This window comes from Eurosta solidaginis, chromosome 3, assembly GCF_040869045.1.
Source record: "Eurosta solidaginis isolate ZX-2024a chromosome 3, ASM4086904v1, whole genome shotgun sequence".
Lineage (NCBI taxonomy): Eukaryota > Metazoa > Arthropoda > Insecta > Diptera > Tephritidae > Eurosta > Eurosta solidaginis.
The window spans coordinates 49,794,107-49,808,214 of record NC_090321.1 but is presented as its reverse complement, the minus strand read 5'-3'; the positions used below and the strand labels follow the sequence as shown (position 1 = coordinate 49,808,214).

At 36.8% G+C, this 14,108-nt stretch overlaps 1 protein-coding gene across 2 annotated transcripts in view; it reads right to left on the bottom strand.

The window, feature by feature from the left end:
- The window catches only part of EndoB (endophilin-B), a 35,377-nt gene extending 28,046 nt beyond the window's left edge, over positions 1-7,331 (bottom strand). Inside the window, exons 1-5 of one of the 2 annotated variants that reach the window (XM_067771631.1) lie at positions 7,084-7,331; positions 6,332-6,765; positions 6,191-6,254; positions 1,907-1,942; positions 1,617-1,807 (exon numbers count right to left, since the gene is read on the bottom strand). In XM_067771631.1, the coding sequence (XP_067627732.1) occupies positions 1,617-1,807; positions 1,907-1,942; positions 6,191-6,254; positions 6,332-6,765; positions 7,084-7,161 (803 nt within the window). In that variant the 5' untranslated portion in view covers positions 7,162-7,331. The remainder of the gene's footprint in view (positions 1-1,616; positions 1,808-1,906; positions 1,943-6,190; positions 6,255-6,331; positions 6,766-7,083) is intronic. The other variant, XM_067771633.1, reaches the window with a different exon arrangement.
- Positions 7,332-14,108: the final 6,777 nt, after the last annotated feature.

Below are 14,108 nucleotides of genomic sequence, written 5' to 3'. Positions count from 1 at the left end.
GCTATAACTTCCGAAGAGATCTAAGGCCGAGCTTCTCTTCCAATTTGCGACGTGCTCCTCTTGATTTTCCCTACAAATTGGCCGGACGGGACCTACATGTTTTATGCCGACTCCGAACTGCATCTGCAAGGTAGATGAGTTTTCACTGAGAGCTTTTCATGGCAGAAATACACCCGGAGCGCTTGCCAAACACTGCCGAGGGGCGACTCTGCTTAGAAAAATTTTCTTCTAAATGAAAAATCTTATTTCTAAAATTTTGATGTTGCTTTGCCCGGGGTTTGAACCCAGGGCATACGGTGTGGTAGGCGGAGCACGCTACCATCACACCACTGTGGTCGCCCAAGAGAGGTTGCAGTTATTTAGGTGCTCTTCCCAATTGCCCGTTTGTGTTAATTTACCAGCCGCATAGTATTCAAGTTGAGATTCCTAATATGAGAAAAGTTGTCGCGCTAGGTTACGTTAGCACCTGGCGGAATTTCTTTAGAGAATCTTTTAATTAATTTTTAAACGTATATCAGGTGAGCTAGAATCATAGCACTGAGACTGGTGATAATGCCACACAATGGATATCAATGTATATATCCCAATGTCCACTTCTGTGTCGGTAGATTCGGATTCTGATTCTGCAGAAGTCGCAGTGTATCCTTCGACTTAATCACGCATTGTATCCATACTTTAACGTTTTGGTGCTGTGGGGATTTGCGCTTTATCTACCACCTCAAACCGCGCATTCGTGCATTGCCTTTGGAGGTTTGGAACCACTTCCTCCAGCCACGATGTTGTCGCACGCTATCATCTTCACACACTCATGAGCCCATTCCAAGCGCTGTTGTTGTTGCTGTAGCGATAAGGTTGCTCCCCGAAGGCTTTGGAGAATGTTATCGATGTGATGGTCCTTTGCCGTATACAGATCCGGTACGCTCCGGTAACACAGCACCATTAAGGTGCTAGACCGACCATCTCGGGAACGATTTATGTGGCCGCATTAAACCTTCAGGCCATACACCCCTCCCCACCCCCAAGTTCCATGAGGAGCTTGGGGTCGCCAGAGTCTCGTCTGTTAGTGAAACAGGATAGGTGAGGTTGACAATTGGGTTTGGAGAAGCTATATATTGCATTGGAAACCTGAAGGGTTGGGCTACACAGCCCCATGAATCTGGTATTTTTGTCGCCTCTTACGACAGGCATACTTACCGCGGGTATATTCTGACCCCCTAACCCGCTGGGGGTATTCCAAGCGCTCGATCTCGGCCTCTGTTGGGTCGACCACTGATCCCAGGCGTTGTACAATTATTAACACCTTTCTGTGGTGGAGGCCTTCGGCCGCGCTTATAAAAATTGCCCTGGCCGGTCCACCAATGGAGTGGGATTAAAGTTGAATGCGTGCAAAATTCCTTGTAGACACAATTTTTTCAGTGCGCAACAACATAACAACAACCACATGAAAAGTGCCAACCTCAACTGCAAATACTCCGGACAGAGATACAATTTTTCTTTTCCGCCTTCGGATTATTGTTGTCGAGGTCAATACGTGTCTGACAACTCTCTCAATATTTTTGGACGCGTATTAGCAGTCGATCCCTGTTCTAGACATTTGTCTTTCAGTATGTACTTACTTTGCTAAATCGCGTTGTAAATTATTAATTGTATCCATGCAGTTCTTATAATAGCGTACTTGTGTTTCAACGAATGCGTGCAAATGGCGTAAATGTGAAGCTTGTGAAGTACTGATGCCATCAAGTAGTACTTTTGTTATCTCTGCTTGGCGATCGAATTCCGCTTGCGCAACACGTAGATCACGTTCAGCCTGTGAAATATTTTCATAAATATATTCTTAATTAAAAGGCCTGTTAAAATTTCTTGTTTGCTGCAAAGATACAGCGAATTTATTAACTCATCTAAGTACCTGCTCAAGTATGGCCTCTGGTGAGACACCATCTTTCTAATTGTGCCATATTTATGCAGCATGTAATAATACAAATTTAATTTGGATGTTAAATAAAAAAATCTTATAACTTTATAAGAGCAATTCTTGTATATTTGTATGTTTGTATAGCCGAACGATATCGGGAACGGCTCAACCGATTTAAATAAAATTTGGCACAGAGATAATTGCCGTCTTTCAGTGAGTTTTACAGCTCCGGCTCACGCTCAATTCTCACGGGAATTCTCTGGATCATTGAGAGACTTGAGAAGCAGATGTCGTGAAATTTTCGCACACGTGAAATGTGATAGGCAGATGTCGCCGTTGCTTTTAATTTAACTCATACAGCGAAAGGCTAAGCAGCGACATCTATTTTTGAAAAAGTAGGTATATTAAAGGCCGCGTTGCCAACCTAAAAAGAAGTAATTAACAAGTTATCTGGCTCACAAATTGAATCAGACTTCTATCTGGATTTATCTGGCTCAAATCGTTGTTGTTGCATTTACATGCAAAATTATATATCTGCCTCAGGATTTTGCCACCGGATGATAGCTAATGTATCACCTTCTAAGACTTTCTGTCTAGGTGTTGCCATTTAAAAAAAATTGCATGAGATATGCCGATGTGGGTATCAAACGAAAGGTATTTCACTCCGCATTACAATAGGGACATTTTTGAGTAGGGTCATTTGTATATTTGTATGTTTGTATAGCCGAACGATCTCGGGAACGGCTCAAACGATTTAAAGGAAATTTGGGACAAAGATAATGTATCACCTTCTAATACTTTCTACCTAGGTGTTGTCACTCAAAATGTTTCACAAGGTTGCCACGTATTCGAAATAAAAAAAAAACTGCATGAGATATGCTGATATGGATATCAAACGAAAGGTATTTCACTCCTCATTACAATAGGGACATTTTTGAGTAGGATGATGACATGTAGAACAAAGTATGTTATGCCGCATACTCGAAGATTGCCGAGCAAAGCTCGGTCGCCCAGGTACTCATACATTAAATAATAAAGTAACAAAAAAAAAAAACAGTTTCGGCTGTATTTGCAGGGATCAAAAAAGAATTAAAAAAAAAAAAACCCAAGAGACCCTGGCACCATAAGCTGTAAATTCATGGGCGGACTTTTGTATTTTTTTTCTACGCAGTCTAAAGTACCTGTCAAAGATGACCTAACCTCAAGGTGCTCGTAGGCTCAACGGATCTAATTTTATGTAGACCACCAACCCAACATAGGCTCCACGTAAGTATACGCTAATACAATCTACCTTGGTAAAGTACGAGGCCTACCCTAAACTTCTATCATTTTATGGATAATGACATCCGGTTGCGCGGCAACTCCACCGACCGAAATGTTCGATTGAAACTTATATTGAAAGTGATTGCTCTGAAAACAGCGTTTACTAGTTTTATGCATAGCAGAGGACAGTATATGTACATCTATAACATTCAGTATAGTTAAGTGAGCGTTTAAAACAACAAGAGATGGGCGAGCTTAATGCCAACTTCACACAGAGACTTAATGAAATAATTTGCTAAGTTTTCTACATTAAAGTCTTATTGAACTCAATCTTCCATACAAAATACTGTGGCGAATGTTGACATCACTAGGCTGTTAGTAAATAATCACGCAACAACAAAAACATTAAAGCGAGCCACACTGGAGTACGTGAACACATATGTAAATCATCATTTATACACATAGTTAGAAGGCGGCGAAGAGATAGTAAAAGTTATAACGAACATTGTGAGACACACACATGCAGTCATCAGTTGAAGTAGTTACTCACACTCACTCACACGCATATGACTATGAGAAACGCATAAACATGTATATCGCTGGTAACCAAGCAGGAGATTCTAGAAGGTGAAACGTCTAGACCTTTGGAGAAATATGCTGACGAGGCAACAGAGAGTATAAAAGCAGCGCAAGCTGAGGAATGACTAATCAGTTTGATTTAAACACGCTATTGGTTGTGAAATATAATTGTGAAGTATTACTCCCAAAGTAATCTATATAAAGACCAGTTTGCAATACTAAATATTGGAGTGATTTATTCAACAGCTTAGCTATTCGAACGTTAGCAGAAGGTTCAAATAAGCAAAATTTCCCAAAATTCGTTACAATACGAATTCTTAATTATCTCATATTGCTTTATTGAATGCCTAATGGAGTGAAAAATATATGTGGCTTATTCCATTTCAAGACACCCGGTCCTATTTTTTCAACTGTCCATAACTTTGTCGAAAATTTACCGATTCTCATTATTTTTTCTTTGAAATGTTCGTTATAACTTTTACTTTTATATAAATTTATAAACAATTGCATATAGTTAAAAAAAATTATTTTTTTAGTATTTAGTAAAAATTTATGACTTTTTTTTTTCAAAAATTAATATTTCAAAAAACCGTTATTTTTTTAAACTTTTTATATATCGAGTGAGCAGTTTATATTTCAACATGGGTAAATATCCATTAGCCAAAACTGGTTGTTTTCGAGATATGAATTTTCGAATAAGAATCGGTTAATTTTTGACAAAGTTATTGTATGCTGTAATGCATTGCATCAATAAATGGGGGGGAAAAATGTTGTGTTCATATCTCGAAAACAGTTTTGGCTAATAGGCATTTGGCCAAGTTGAAATATGAACTGTTCAATCAATATAGAAAAAGTTTAAACAAAAAAATACCCTTTTTTGAGAAATAAATTTTTGAAGTCACAAATTTTTTCTAAATACTAAACAAAATTTTTTTTTGAACTATATGCTACTGTTTATATAAAGGTAAATATAATAACGAATATTTCAAAGAAAAAATCATGGGAATGGGTCAATTTTTGACAAAGTTATTGACAGTTGGAAAAATAGGTGAATAATATACCTCTTGCATTTTATGGAATTCAATTGCCGATAAATCCGAAAAAACATTTTTTTGAGGCAAAAAAAAAAACACGTGTTTCATTATTTTGATCAAAGAACATATTAAAATTTCATCGAAATCAAAAATCATGTCCTGCGCGGACCGGGTGTCTTGAAATGGAATGAGCCATGTATGTATGAGTTGGTTGTGTTTGGTGTTTCAGATTTTATTGCCAATGCAACAAATGACACACAAAAATAAATTATTTTCAATAATTTACGAAAATAGAAAAACACGAAAAAAATTCAAAATTGCAAATGCAACAAAATATAATATGGGTTTTCCAAAGGACTCAAGCGCAATACAAATTGTCAACCTCACCCACGCGAGGGATATCCGATCATGGACCCAGTGGGTGGGGGCGGTAGGGTTTAGAAGGTTTAATGTGGTCTTATTAATCGTTTCCGAGAGGGTCTGGCTAGTTCTTTAATGGTGCGTGTTGCCAGAACGTGCCGGATCTATATACGGAAAAGAAGCATCAAGATCGATAACATTCCTCAAAACATTATTGTAGCTATAAGGACACTCCCCTAAGGTTGTGGGGAGTGTTATACATGCTGATGATCCTTTGCCCGCTGGGGTACACCAAAACCTTCGGCGAGTGTTGTTGTAGCAAAAAGAAAACTCGCCGGAGAGTTTTGGGGAATCGGTAAGAAGCACCATTAAGGTACCAGCTCTTCCTTCTCTGGAACGATGTAGTATGGCCATGATACCTTCTAGGTCATTCCGCCCTCCCACCCCCTAGATCCATGAGGAAATTGGGGTCACCAGACACTCGGCTTCCCCAGGCAGGTGACGTTTTTATCGTTAATACAACACCAATAACAACAAAAACATGGCTTTTTCCAAAATAGGCACATATTTGGTTAGGCATAATTTATGAGCAGTTGCGCACGCATTTAATTTTGATTGTCTTTACAGTTTAGGAGGAAACGGCTACTACCTATTTTAACAATTTTTTGAAGCTGCTGACAGATGATCGCTTAATGAAGCAAGCGGCTCCATGTGAAAATGAAAACTTAATTATTGCTTTAAATAAACTTGTGGTTCGATAAAGTTTCTGTGTGTGCAATTGGTATAAGCTGCTTAAACAATGCTTTCGTCAGAAACTTCATCTCCAATCAGTGTATCACTTGTCTTTATGACAATTCGATGTTATCTCAAAAATGCTCCTGGTCCCTCCTCCGATGTGTGGAAAATGGGATGAGTGGCCTTTTACTTTCACCATGAAAGCTGTCAAAGGATGCGTGTGGTAACGCCTTTATTTTTTACTTAAACCGTAAAGTAATTTTTTTTATATAATATTCCTAACCATTGGTTGCTGTATTTAACTTACCGCTTGCTGTCCCAACATACTTCTAGCTTTTTTAAGACGATTTTTGCTTGCATCCAAGTCAAGCCTGCAATATTTAAGTGTAAATTAGTACCAATAATTAAAATAAATAAGGTAAAGCACCTTTCGCAAATTACAACTCACCGCTTTGTTTCCAATATGCCACGCTCCTTCGTAATGGTTTTCATTTCGCCATCTAAAAATTTACGCAAAGGCTGTGTGAAACAAATACCAGAAGATGCAATGAAATCGCGTTCGCATTGCCCTAATTTTTGTTCGGCTTGTCCGACTTTTATCAAAGCTTGTCCATATGGTAAATCTTGTCCAAAATCTCCACCAGCTTCAATCATATCCAAAGCCAAGTGTTCCAAATTGCTTAGTCGTTGTGGTTTCGTCTTTTCGATCTTATCAAATATGAATTCTTCAATACGATTTTGTGGGTTTGGTATTAGTACCGCTTCAGTGTCGCGTACAATTTTTTCTGTCCATGCTTTTGTTACATCCGCACGTTCAGCTAAATTTAGAAACTCGGTATCATATTCCGTACGTTCGGTAGTACCAAGTTTTTCTTCCGTTAGCTAATGACCAGCAGCAAGTACATACATATTTACGTCACGTTGTTACGAATCGATGTTGGGAGTGTTGATGTGAAGGTAGTTATCGAAAAATTAAAGAATAAATAAAAGAATAAAACAAAGTTTGCCCCTTAAATTGTCGTCTTTAAATGCTAAATGTTATTATATTACTTTTGTATTGCAATCACATAGTCCTTCAAATAATTAACAATATTTTATTCGTGAGCATAGTAGTGTCATAACAGATGTGTTATGTTTCACACTTACCACCCACTGGCAATATTTTGCATAGAGGACAGGAGGCATACTACACACAATTACCTGCACCACTCTGGAAAGAGTACTCCCCGCCTCCTTTACTAGATTTTTCATATTGAAATTTGGTAAATTTATATTCATTTTCCGCGTTATTAGTTTTGATAGGTGTTTTTAGAATTATTTGTTGCCTATTTTTGGAATTATGTACCTTTGAATATTTATAAAAAATTATTTTAATTTCCGTTCAATTTAATTTGGAAAAATCGACTGCAAAAAACCCATTGGATTCTAATAAGAATAAGAAACAAGACGAAAGCAAAGTTTTGATATGCCTTGTAAAAATGGAAAGGGAAGAACACAAAAACACAGAGTTGCTTTTCGTAATACTATGGTATCAAAAATTTACTAGAGAAGGTAGTCCCGAAAACAGTTCTGCCTGCAGGGCCAATTAATGGTGACTTATAACCATATAACCATAACCAGATAAAACAGCTGATACAACCTACCTTATGGAAATCAATGTAATCGATTAATGGTGCCATACCATAACGCTAACGCCATAACCATATCATATCCAACCAATTGGTTTTTGGTTTATGGCCATATCCATAACCTAAAAATATTTGAGTTGGTGAATTTAATAACTTTTTGTATATTTTATTTATTGTTTTGGATACGTTTCGACTAAGAAACATATTGTTTGTGGAATATGTTTGTAATTTTTTGCCTTTTCTTCATTTTCATGAAATTTTCAGGATTTTTTGGTTAAGGCACCATTCGTGATCGATGGAGATGGTTATGGATATGGATATGGTTACGACTATGGCGTTAGGGTTAAGGAAGTTTAATTAGCTCTTAAGAAAATGTAAGGTTAAAGAATTGTGTTATACGAATATTAGCCGTGTTTTTTTTACACGTAAACGTCTATACGCTTAAACTTTATATGGACTGCTAAGCGTCAAACTTTAAATACACCTCTGAAATTGCTGCGCTTAAAATGTGTACTACTAAATTTCAATACGCATTATACTCAGATGTAACTAAAATATTTGTCTATGCTTCTCCTCTACACCAATTATATGTATTCTATGTGTGCCCACAATTCATCGCAGCTGATTCATATGTTATACGCTATGGCCATCAGAGGGTTGTGTCTCCGCTTTTCGGTACACCCTGTGGCTGTAGCTAGTTATTTAACCACTGCCGCTAGATGGGTCTTCTAAGCATTATCTAAGCGAGGATAGGCGTTTTTTTTACGCGCAAATGTAAACGTATACGCGTGTATAAAAAACACAGCTATTGTTAAAAAACAAACGAATGCAAAGCTCGGTAGAAAATTTAGTATTAATAATCGTATATAAAATTTGTTATGTAAATCAAAATTTACAAGCACAGTTAAAATTAACAAAAAACACACAAACGTTATCTGAATAGATAGGTTAATATTTTTATTTATTAAACCATAACAAATTTATAATGAAATTCCATATAGTAAAGTACGTAATTGTTGAAGCAAGAATGAAAATTTAATCAATTAATAAAACATTTGTATAAGTTTTACCGTTTCATGGTAATCCATTAAAAGTCATTTGCAGTTTAGAGTTTATTACAATAATACGTTTTATTCATTGTCATGCCAAAAACTAACTGAACTTACATTCTAAAGTGCCTACTTAAAAACCCTGCACCTTAGTCTTGAAGGCAGCCAAAGCGACACAGACGCTTGCGTTCTTACTCGCTGCCAGCGTTGAGCTGCACCTGCTAGCGTGAGAATGGATATTCGCTGACACAGGCCAAATTGCTGTTTCATAGCACTGCTCATGTTATGCAATCGTTGTGGCTTATCCGTCAGCGTGAGAATGGATATTCGCTGACACAGGCCATGCGCGGACAGAATTATTGAGAAGCATTCGCTTGTGTTAACTGATATTCGCTGATACAGGCCATGCGCGCAAATTGTTGTTTCATAGCACTGCTCATGTTACGCAATCGTTGTGGCTTATCCGTCAGCGTGAGAATGGATATTCGCTGACACAGGCCATGCGCGGACAGAATTATTTAGAAGCATTAGCTTGTGTTAACTCCTCCCCTTCTAAGTGAAGGCCGTCCACGGACTTCTTAAAGTTATCAATGACATGCTGAAGGTCTTGGCATTGGCGTCTTTTCCTTCTCCTCTGCCATATTTTAACTAGAGTGTAACAAACGATAATCAATATAATGCTAGCGAAGCCTGATATTGTTGGCCCCGTCATAGTTCTTGATTCAATTTTTGCGATAAAGCGCAGATTTTCCATACTTATCCTGTGAACTAGATAATTAATATAGAGCGGTAAACGACTCACACAATAAAGAATTAAAATTGAAACTCCTTATAGTCGTTTATATATATATATATATATATGTTTGTTTTATTTGGCAAAACAATTGTTTCGACACTCGCGACGTGTCATCATCAGTTTCTAGTTATCAACTAACCATTGTCTACAAATATAAACAAAGTATGCCTATGAAAATCAAACATTCAAAATTTTTGTAAAAGCTAATGCAATGCGAAAATAATAAAAAGAGAGTTTAAACAACAACAACAAAATACAAAAGTAATTATGTACATATGTATGTAATATGTAATAAAAATATATGGAACAATCTAAGTTTACTGGAATGCTGAGAAGAGAGTCGAGTACAGTGGGCCTGTATCACGATTTACAGAATCATTTTTGTTTACATATATATGTAGAGATTCTAAAATGTTTAATTTTTTAATATTACATTCCGACTTAATTAACTGGCAATCGTCCTCACTTATTGAATGCTCATTCGCTAAAGCATGTTCAGCGATTCCACTTCTCGGATCAATATTCTGAATATATTTTAGGTGCTCAAGTAATCTGATTCGTACAGTGCGGGTCGATTGGCCGATGTACTTTGCGCCGCATACATTCCCGTTGTCGTTTTTCTGGGAGCAAGTGATTGAATAAACGCCAGGTTTGTCCAAATTTTCGCATTTGTCTTTTGTGGATGTAAGTAATGATTTTAATTTTGTTGTTGTTTTAGGAGCCAAATTCACATTTATTTGTCTGTAGCATTTTTGTAAATCGTTAAAATAATTAGAGTCGTAGGTCATGCTACACCAAGTCTTTTTGTTTTCAACGTCCAACGTATCAAAAAATGAGCTACTCTCCCTTCGCTCTTTTTTGTTGTGGTGCTTTTTAATTATCTGCTCTATACTGTTAGAGCTATATCCATTTGTTTCTGCAATGCTCACAATTTTATCTCTTTCTTTTTTGTATGCCGCATAACTGAGTGGAACGTTTACTAGCCGATGAGCCATGGAATTGAAGGCAGCTAGTTTGTGGGAGTAATGATGATTGGACTCAATTGGAATAAATCGATCAGTTGAAGTCGGCTTCCGATATATATCGAATTCGATAGCTCCATCGACATTGTGTTTGATTTTTAGGTCCATAAATGGGAGCTCGTTATTTGATTCGTATTCACACGTAAACTGGATAGCGTTATTTTTTGAATTAAATAGATTGAGAGTTTGCTCGATTTTGTCTCTCTCAATAACAACAAAACAATCGTCAACATATCGGCAATAAAAACGTGGGAATAGAGAGCTATGAATTAGTTGTTCTTCAACTGTGTTCATGAACAAATTGCATAGAAAGGGACTTATACTTAAACCCATTGGTAAGCCCTCGGTTTGTTCATAAAAATCGCCTCTGAACTGGAAAAATGATTGTTTAATACATGTAGAGGTTAAGTCAAATAATGCGCTGGCGACCGATGGATTAATGTTTTGTCTATCTAACCAAATTTTTAAAGAGTCCAACGCACCATTTCTTGGTACATTCGAAAAGTACGATGTTATATCGAACGATGCGAAGCATTCATTCATATTCAACTGCATATTTTTGATCTTATCAGTTAATTCAAGAGAATTCGTTATAGAAAAATTATCGAAACTTTTTAAATTCTTAAAGTAATTACTCAACCATGATGCGATATTTGCGATGGGTGAGGTGTAGCCAGCAATAATGGGACGAAATTTGTTACCAGGTTTGTGAGCCTTGTATAAACCATACAAACATGGCACACGGACATAAGATTTATGCATGTTTTTGTCCCACTGACGACCGAACAAATTAGCATACTTTTTACGACACTCAATCACCTGCTTCTTCATCTTTGGGAGAGGATTCTTCACTTTAGTATAATTTCCTTCCTCAATAAGAGCGATCATACCACTGTTGTAATCAATTTCATTTAGCACGACCACACAATTACCTTTATCGGCTTTTGTTACGTAGATATTTTTACGGTTTAGCGATTTTACCGTATTATAAAAAAACGTTGAATTGCTATGTTCTTTATACCTGGATTTCGACAATAGAGCTTTCTTTACACAAAACCGTACATTTTCTGCCACTTCGGTATCCACTTTTCCGAGGGCTAACTCAGAATCCACTATTATATCCTGCTTTGTTGAAGATTTGTGCGGTAATGCGAAGTTGAGGCCTTTGTTCAGTAGACATATTTCATTCTCCTCCAGAGTCACATCAGATTTGTTTATAATTAGATCAGGGATGAACTTACTCGACGACTTTTTGGGCCTTTTTGTTTGTCTTAGCTTCCTCAACTTAATTCTTTTCCGTTGCAATTGCTGTCTAGATAACCGGTCGTTGGGAACATTTCCTGATAAAACTAAATGCGAAAATCGACCGGTTATCTAGACAGCAATTGCAATGGAAAAGAATTAAGTTGAGGAAGCTAAGACAAACAAAAAGGCCCAAAAAGTCGTCGAGTAAGTTCATCCCTGATCTAATTATAAACAAATCTGATGTGACCCTGGAGGAGAATGAAATATGTCTACTGAACAAAGGCCTCAACTTCGCGTTACCGCACAAATCTTCAACAAAGCAGGATATAATAGTGGATTCTGAGTTAGCCCTCGGAAAAGTGGATACAGAAGTGGCAGAAAATGTACGGTTTTGTGCAAAGAAAGCTCTATTGTCGAAATCCAGGTATAAAGAACATAGCAATTCAACGTTTTTTTATAATACGGTAAAATCGCTAAACCGTAAAAATATCTACGTAACAAAAGCCGATAAAGGTAATTGTGTGGTCGTGCTAAATGAAATTGATTACAACAGTGGTATGATCGCTCTTATTGAGGAAGGAAATTATACTAAAGTGAAGAATCCTCTCCCAAAGATGAAGAAACAGGTGATTGAGTGTCGTAAAAAGTATGCTAATTTGTTCGGTCGTCAGTGGAACAAAAACATGCATAAATCTTATGTCCGTGTGCCATGTTTGTATGGTTTATACAAGGCTCACAAACCTGGTAACAAATTTCGTCCCATTATTGCTGGCTACACCTCACCCATCGCAAATATCGCATCATGGTTGAGTAATTACTTTAAGAATTTAAAAAGTTTCGATAATTTTTCTATAACGAATTCTCTTGAATTAACTGATAAGATCAAAAATATGCAGTTGAATATGAATGAATGCTTCGCATCGTTCGATATAACATCGTACTTTTCGAATGTACCAAGAAATGGTTCGTTGGACTCTTTAAAAATTTGGTTAGATAGACAAAACATTAATCCATCGGTCGCCAGCGCATTATTTGACTTAACGTCTACATGTATTAAACAATCATTTTTCCAGTTCAGAGGCGATTTTTATGAACAAACCGAGGGCTTACCAATGGGTTTAAGTATAAGTCCCTTTCTATGCAATTTGTTCATGAAGACAGTTGAAGAACAACTAATTCATAGCTCTCTATTCCCACGTTTTTATTGCCGATATGTTGACGATTGTTTTGTTATTATTGAGAGAGACAAAATCGAGCAAACTCTCAATCTATTTAATTCAAAAAATAACGCTATCCAGGGGTGGCTTTCCGTATTTCGATATCGAGCAGAAACGAGTGCCAAAGTATCGTTTTTGCTTTCTCTAACAAAAAATATCGTCGAGTTGTATCGAACGTTCGATGTAAACAGTTCGACACCAATTTTGCTATCGTTTTTCTTTTTCGCAGCTATTAACCGCATCAAAATGTAAGTTAAAAATTTTAATATTTTTGTGATTTAACATATTTGATATTTATTTACATAGGAGCCAACAAACAAACGCTGCTCAACTGAAATTACTAGTTGAATTTATGGAAAAGCATAATGCGTTAGCTAAAAATAGCTTACAAAATACTAATAACGGCCGCGCAAAGAAAAAACAGCTATGGAGCAAATTAACGGACCTGCTAAATAGTAACGGCCCTCCTGTAAAGGTGACGCAGGCATGGCAGAAAGTGCGTTGTGGCATTAGAAATTATACAAATTCTCTTTGAAGATGTATTGTTTGCGGTTACAACATACTTTTATTTCTTCTAGGTATGGACTGACTACAAATATAACACAAAACGGAAACTAACACAACGCATGAACAGTTTGAAAAGAACTGGCGGTGGTCCATATGACGCCGTTTCTTTAAACGACACGGAAGAACGAATAATTGCCGTAGCAAAAATAAATGAACATTTGTTGGGAGTTCCAGGCGCTACGTCACATGGAAGCAATACAGACCATCCTTGTTCTTCTAAGCAGTCGGAAGAAGCATTCATAAACGACTGTTTCACAGCAATTTCGAGCGCATATAGTTCCTCTAGCAACGACGAGAATAAAGCACCAAGTGAGTCGCCAAGAGATAATATAACTTCAGGATCAGTAAGCGACAACGAGGCACCACAAACTCCCAGAGCAAGAAAACTTACAGATCCCAAAATGAAAATTATTGAAAAAGAAATAGATAATCAGGAAAAATTTCAAACTGAAATGTTAAGGCTCTTAAAAGAAAGCAACGAAATTGGACAAAAGAAGCTGCAGTTAATGGAAAAACAAATTGCAATTGAAGTTCAGTATAAGAAAATTAAAGTGCAAGTAATGGAGGCGGATTTGGAAAAAGTAAAAGTTGAACTCTCTTTGCTGAAACGAAAAATGAATAACAAATGAAGCTACCTATATGTATGTGTTAAATAAGTACAATGTTTATCTATTTTTTTATTTAATTAATTCGTCCTATGA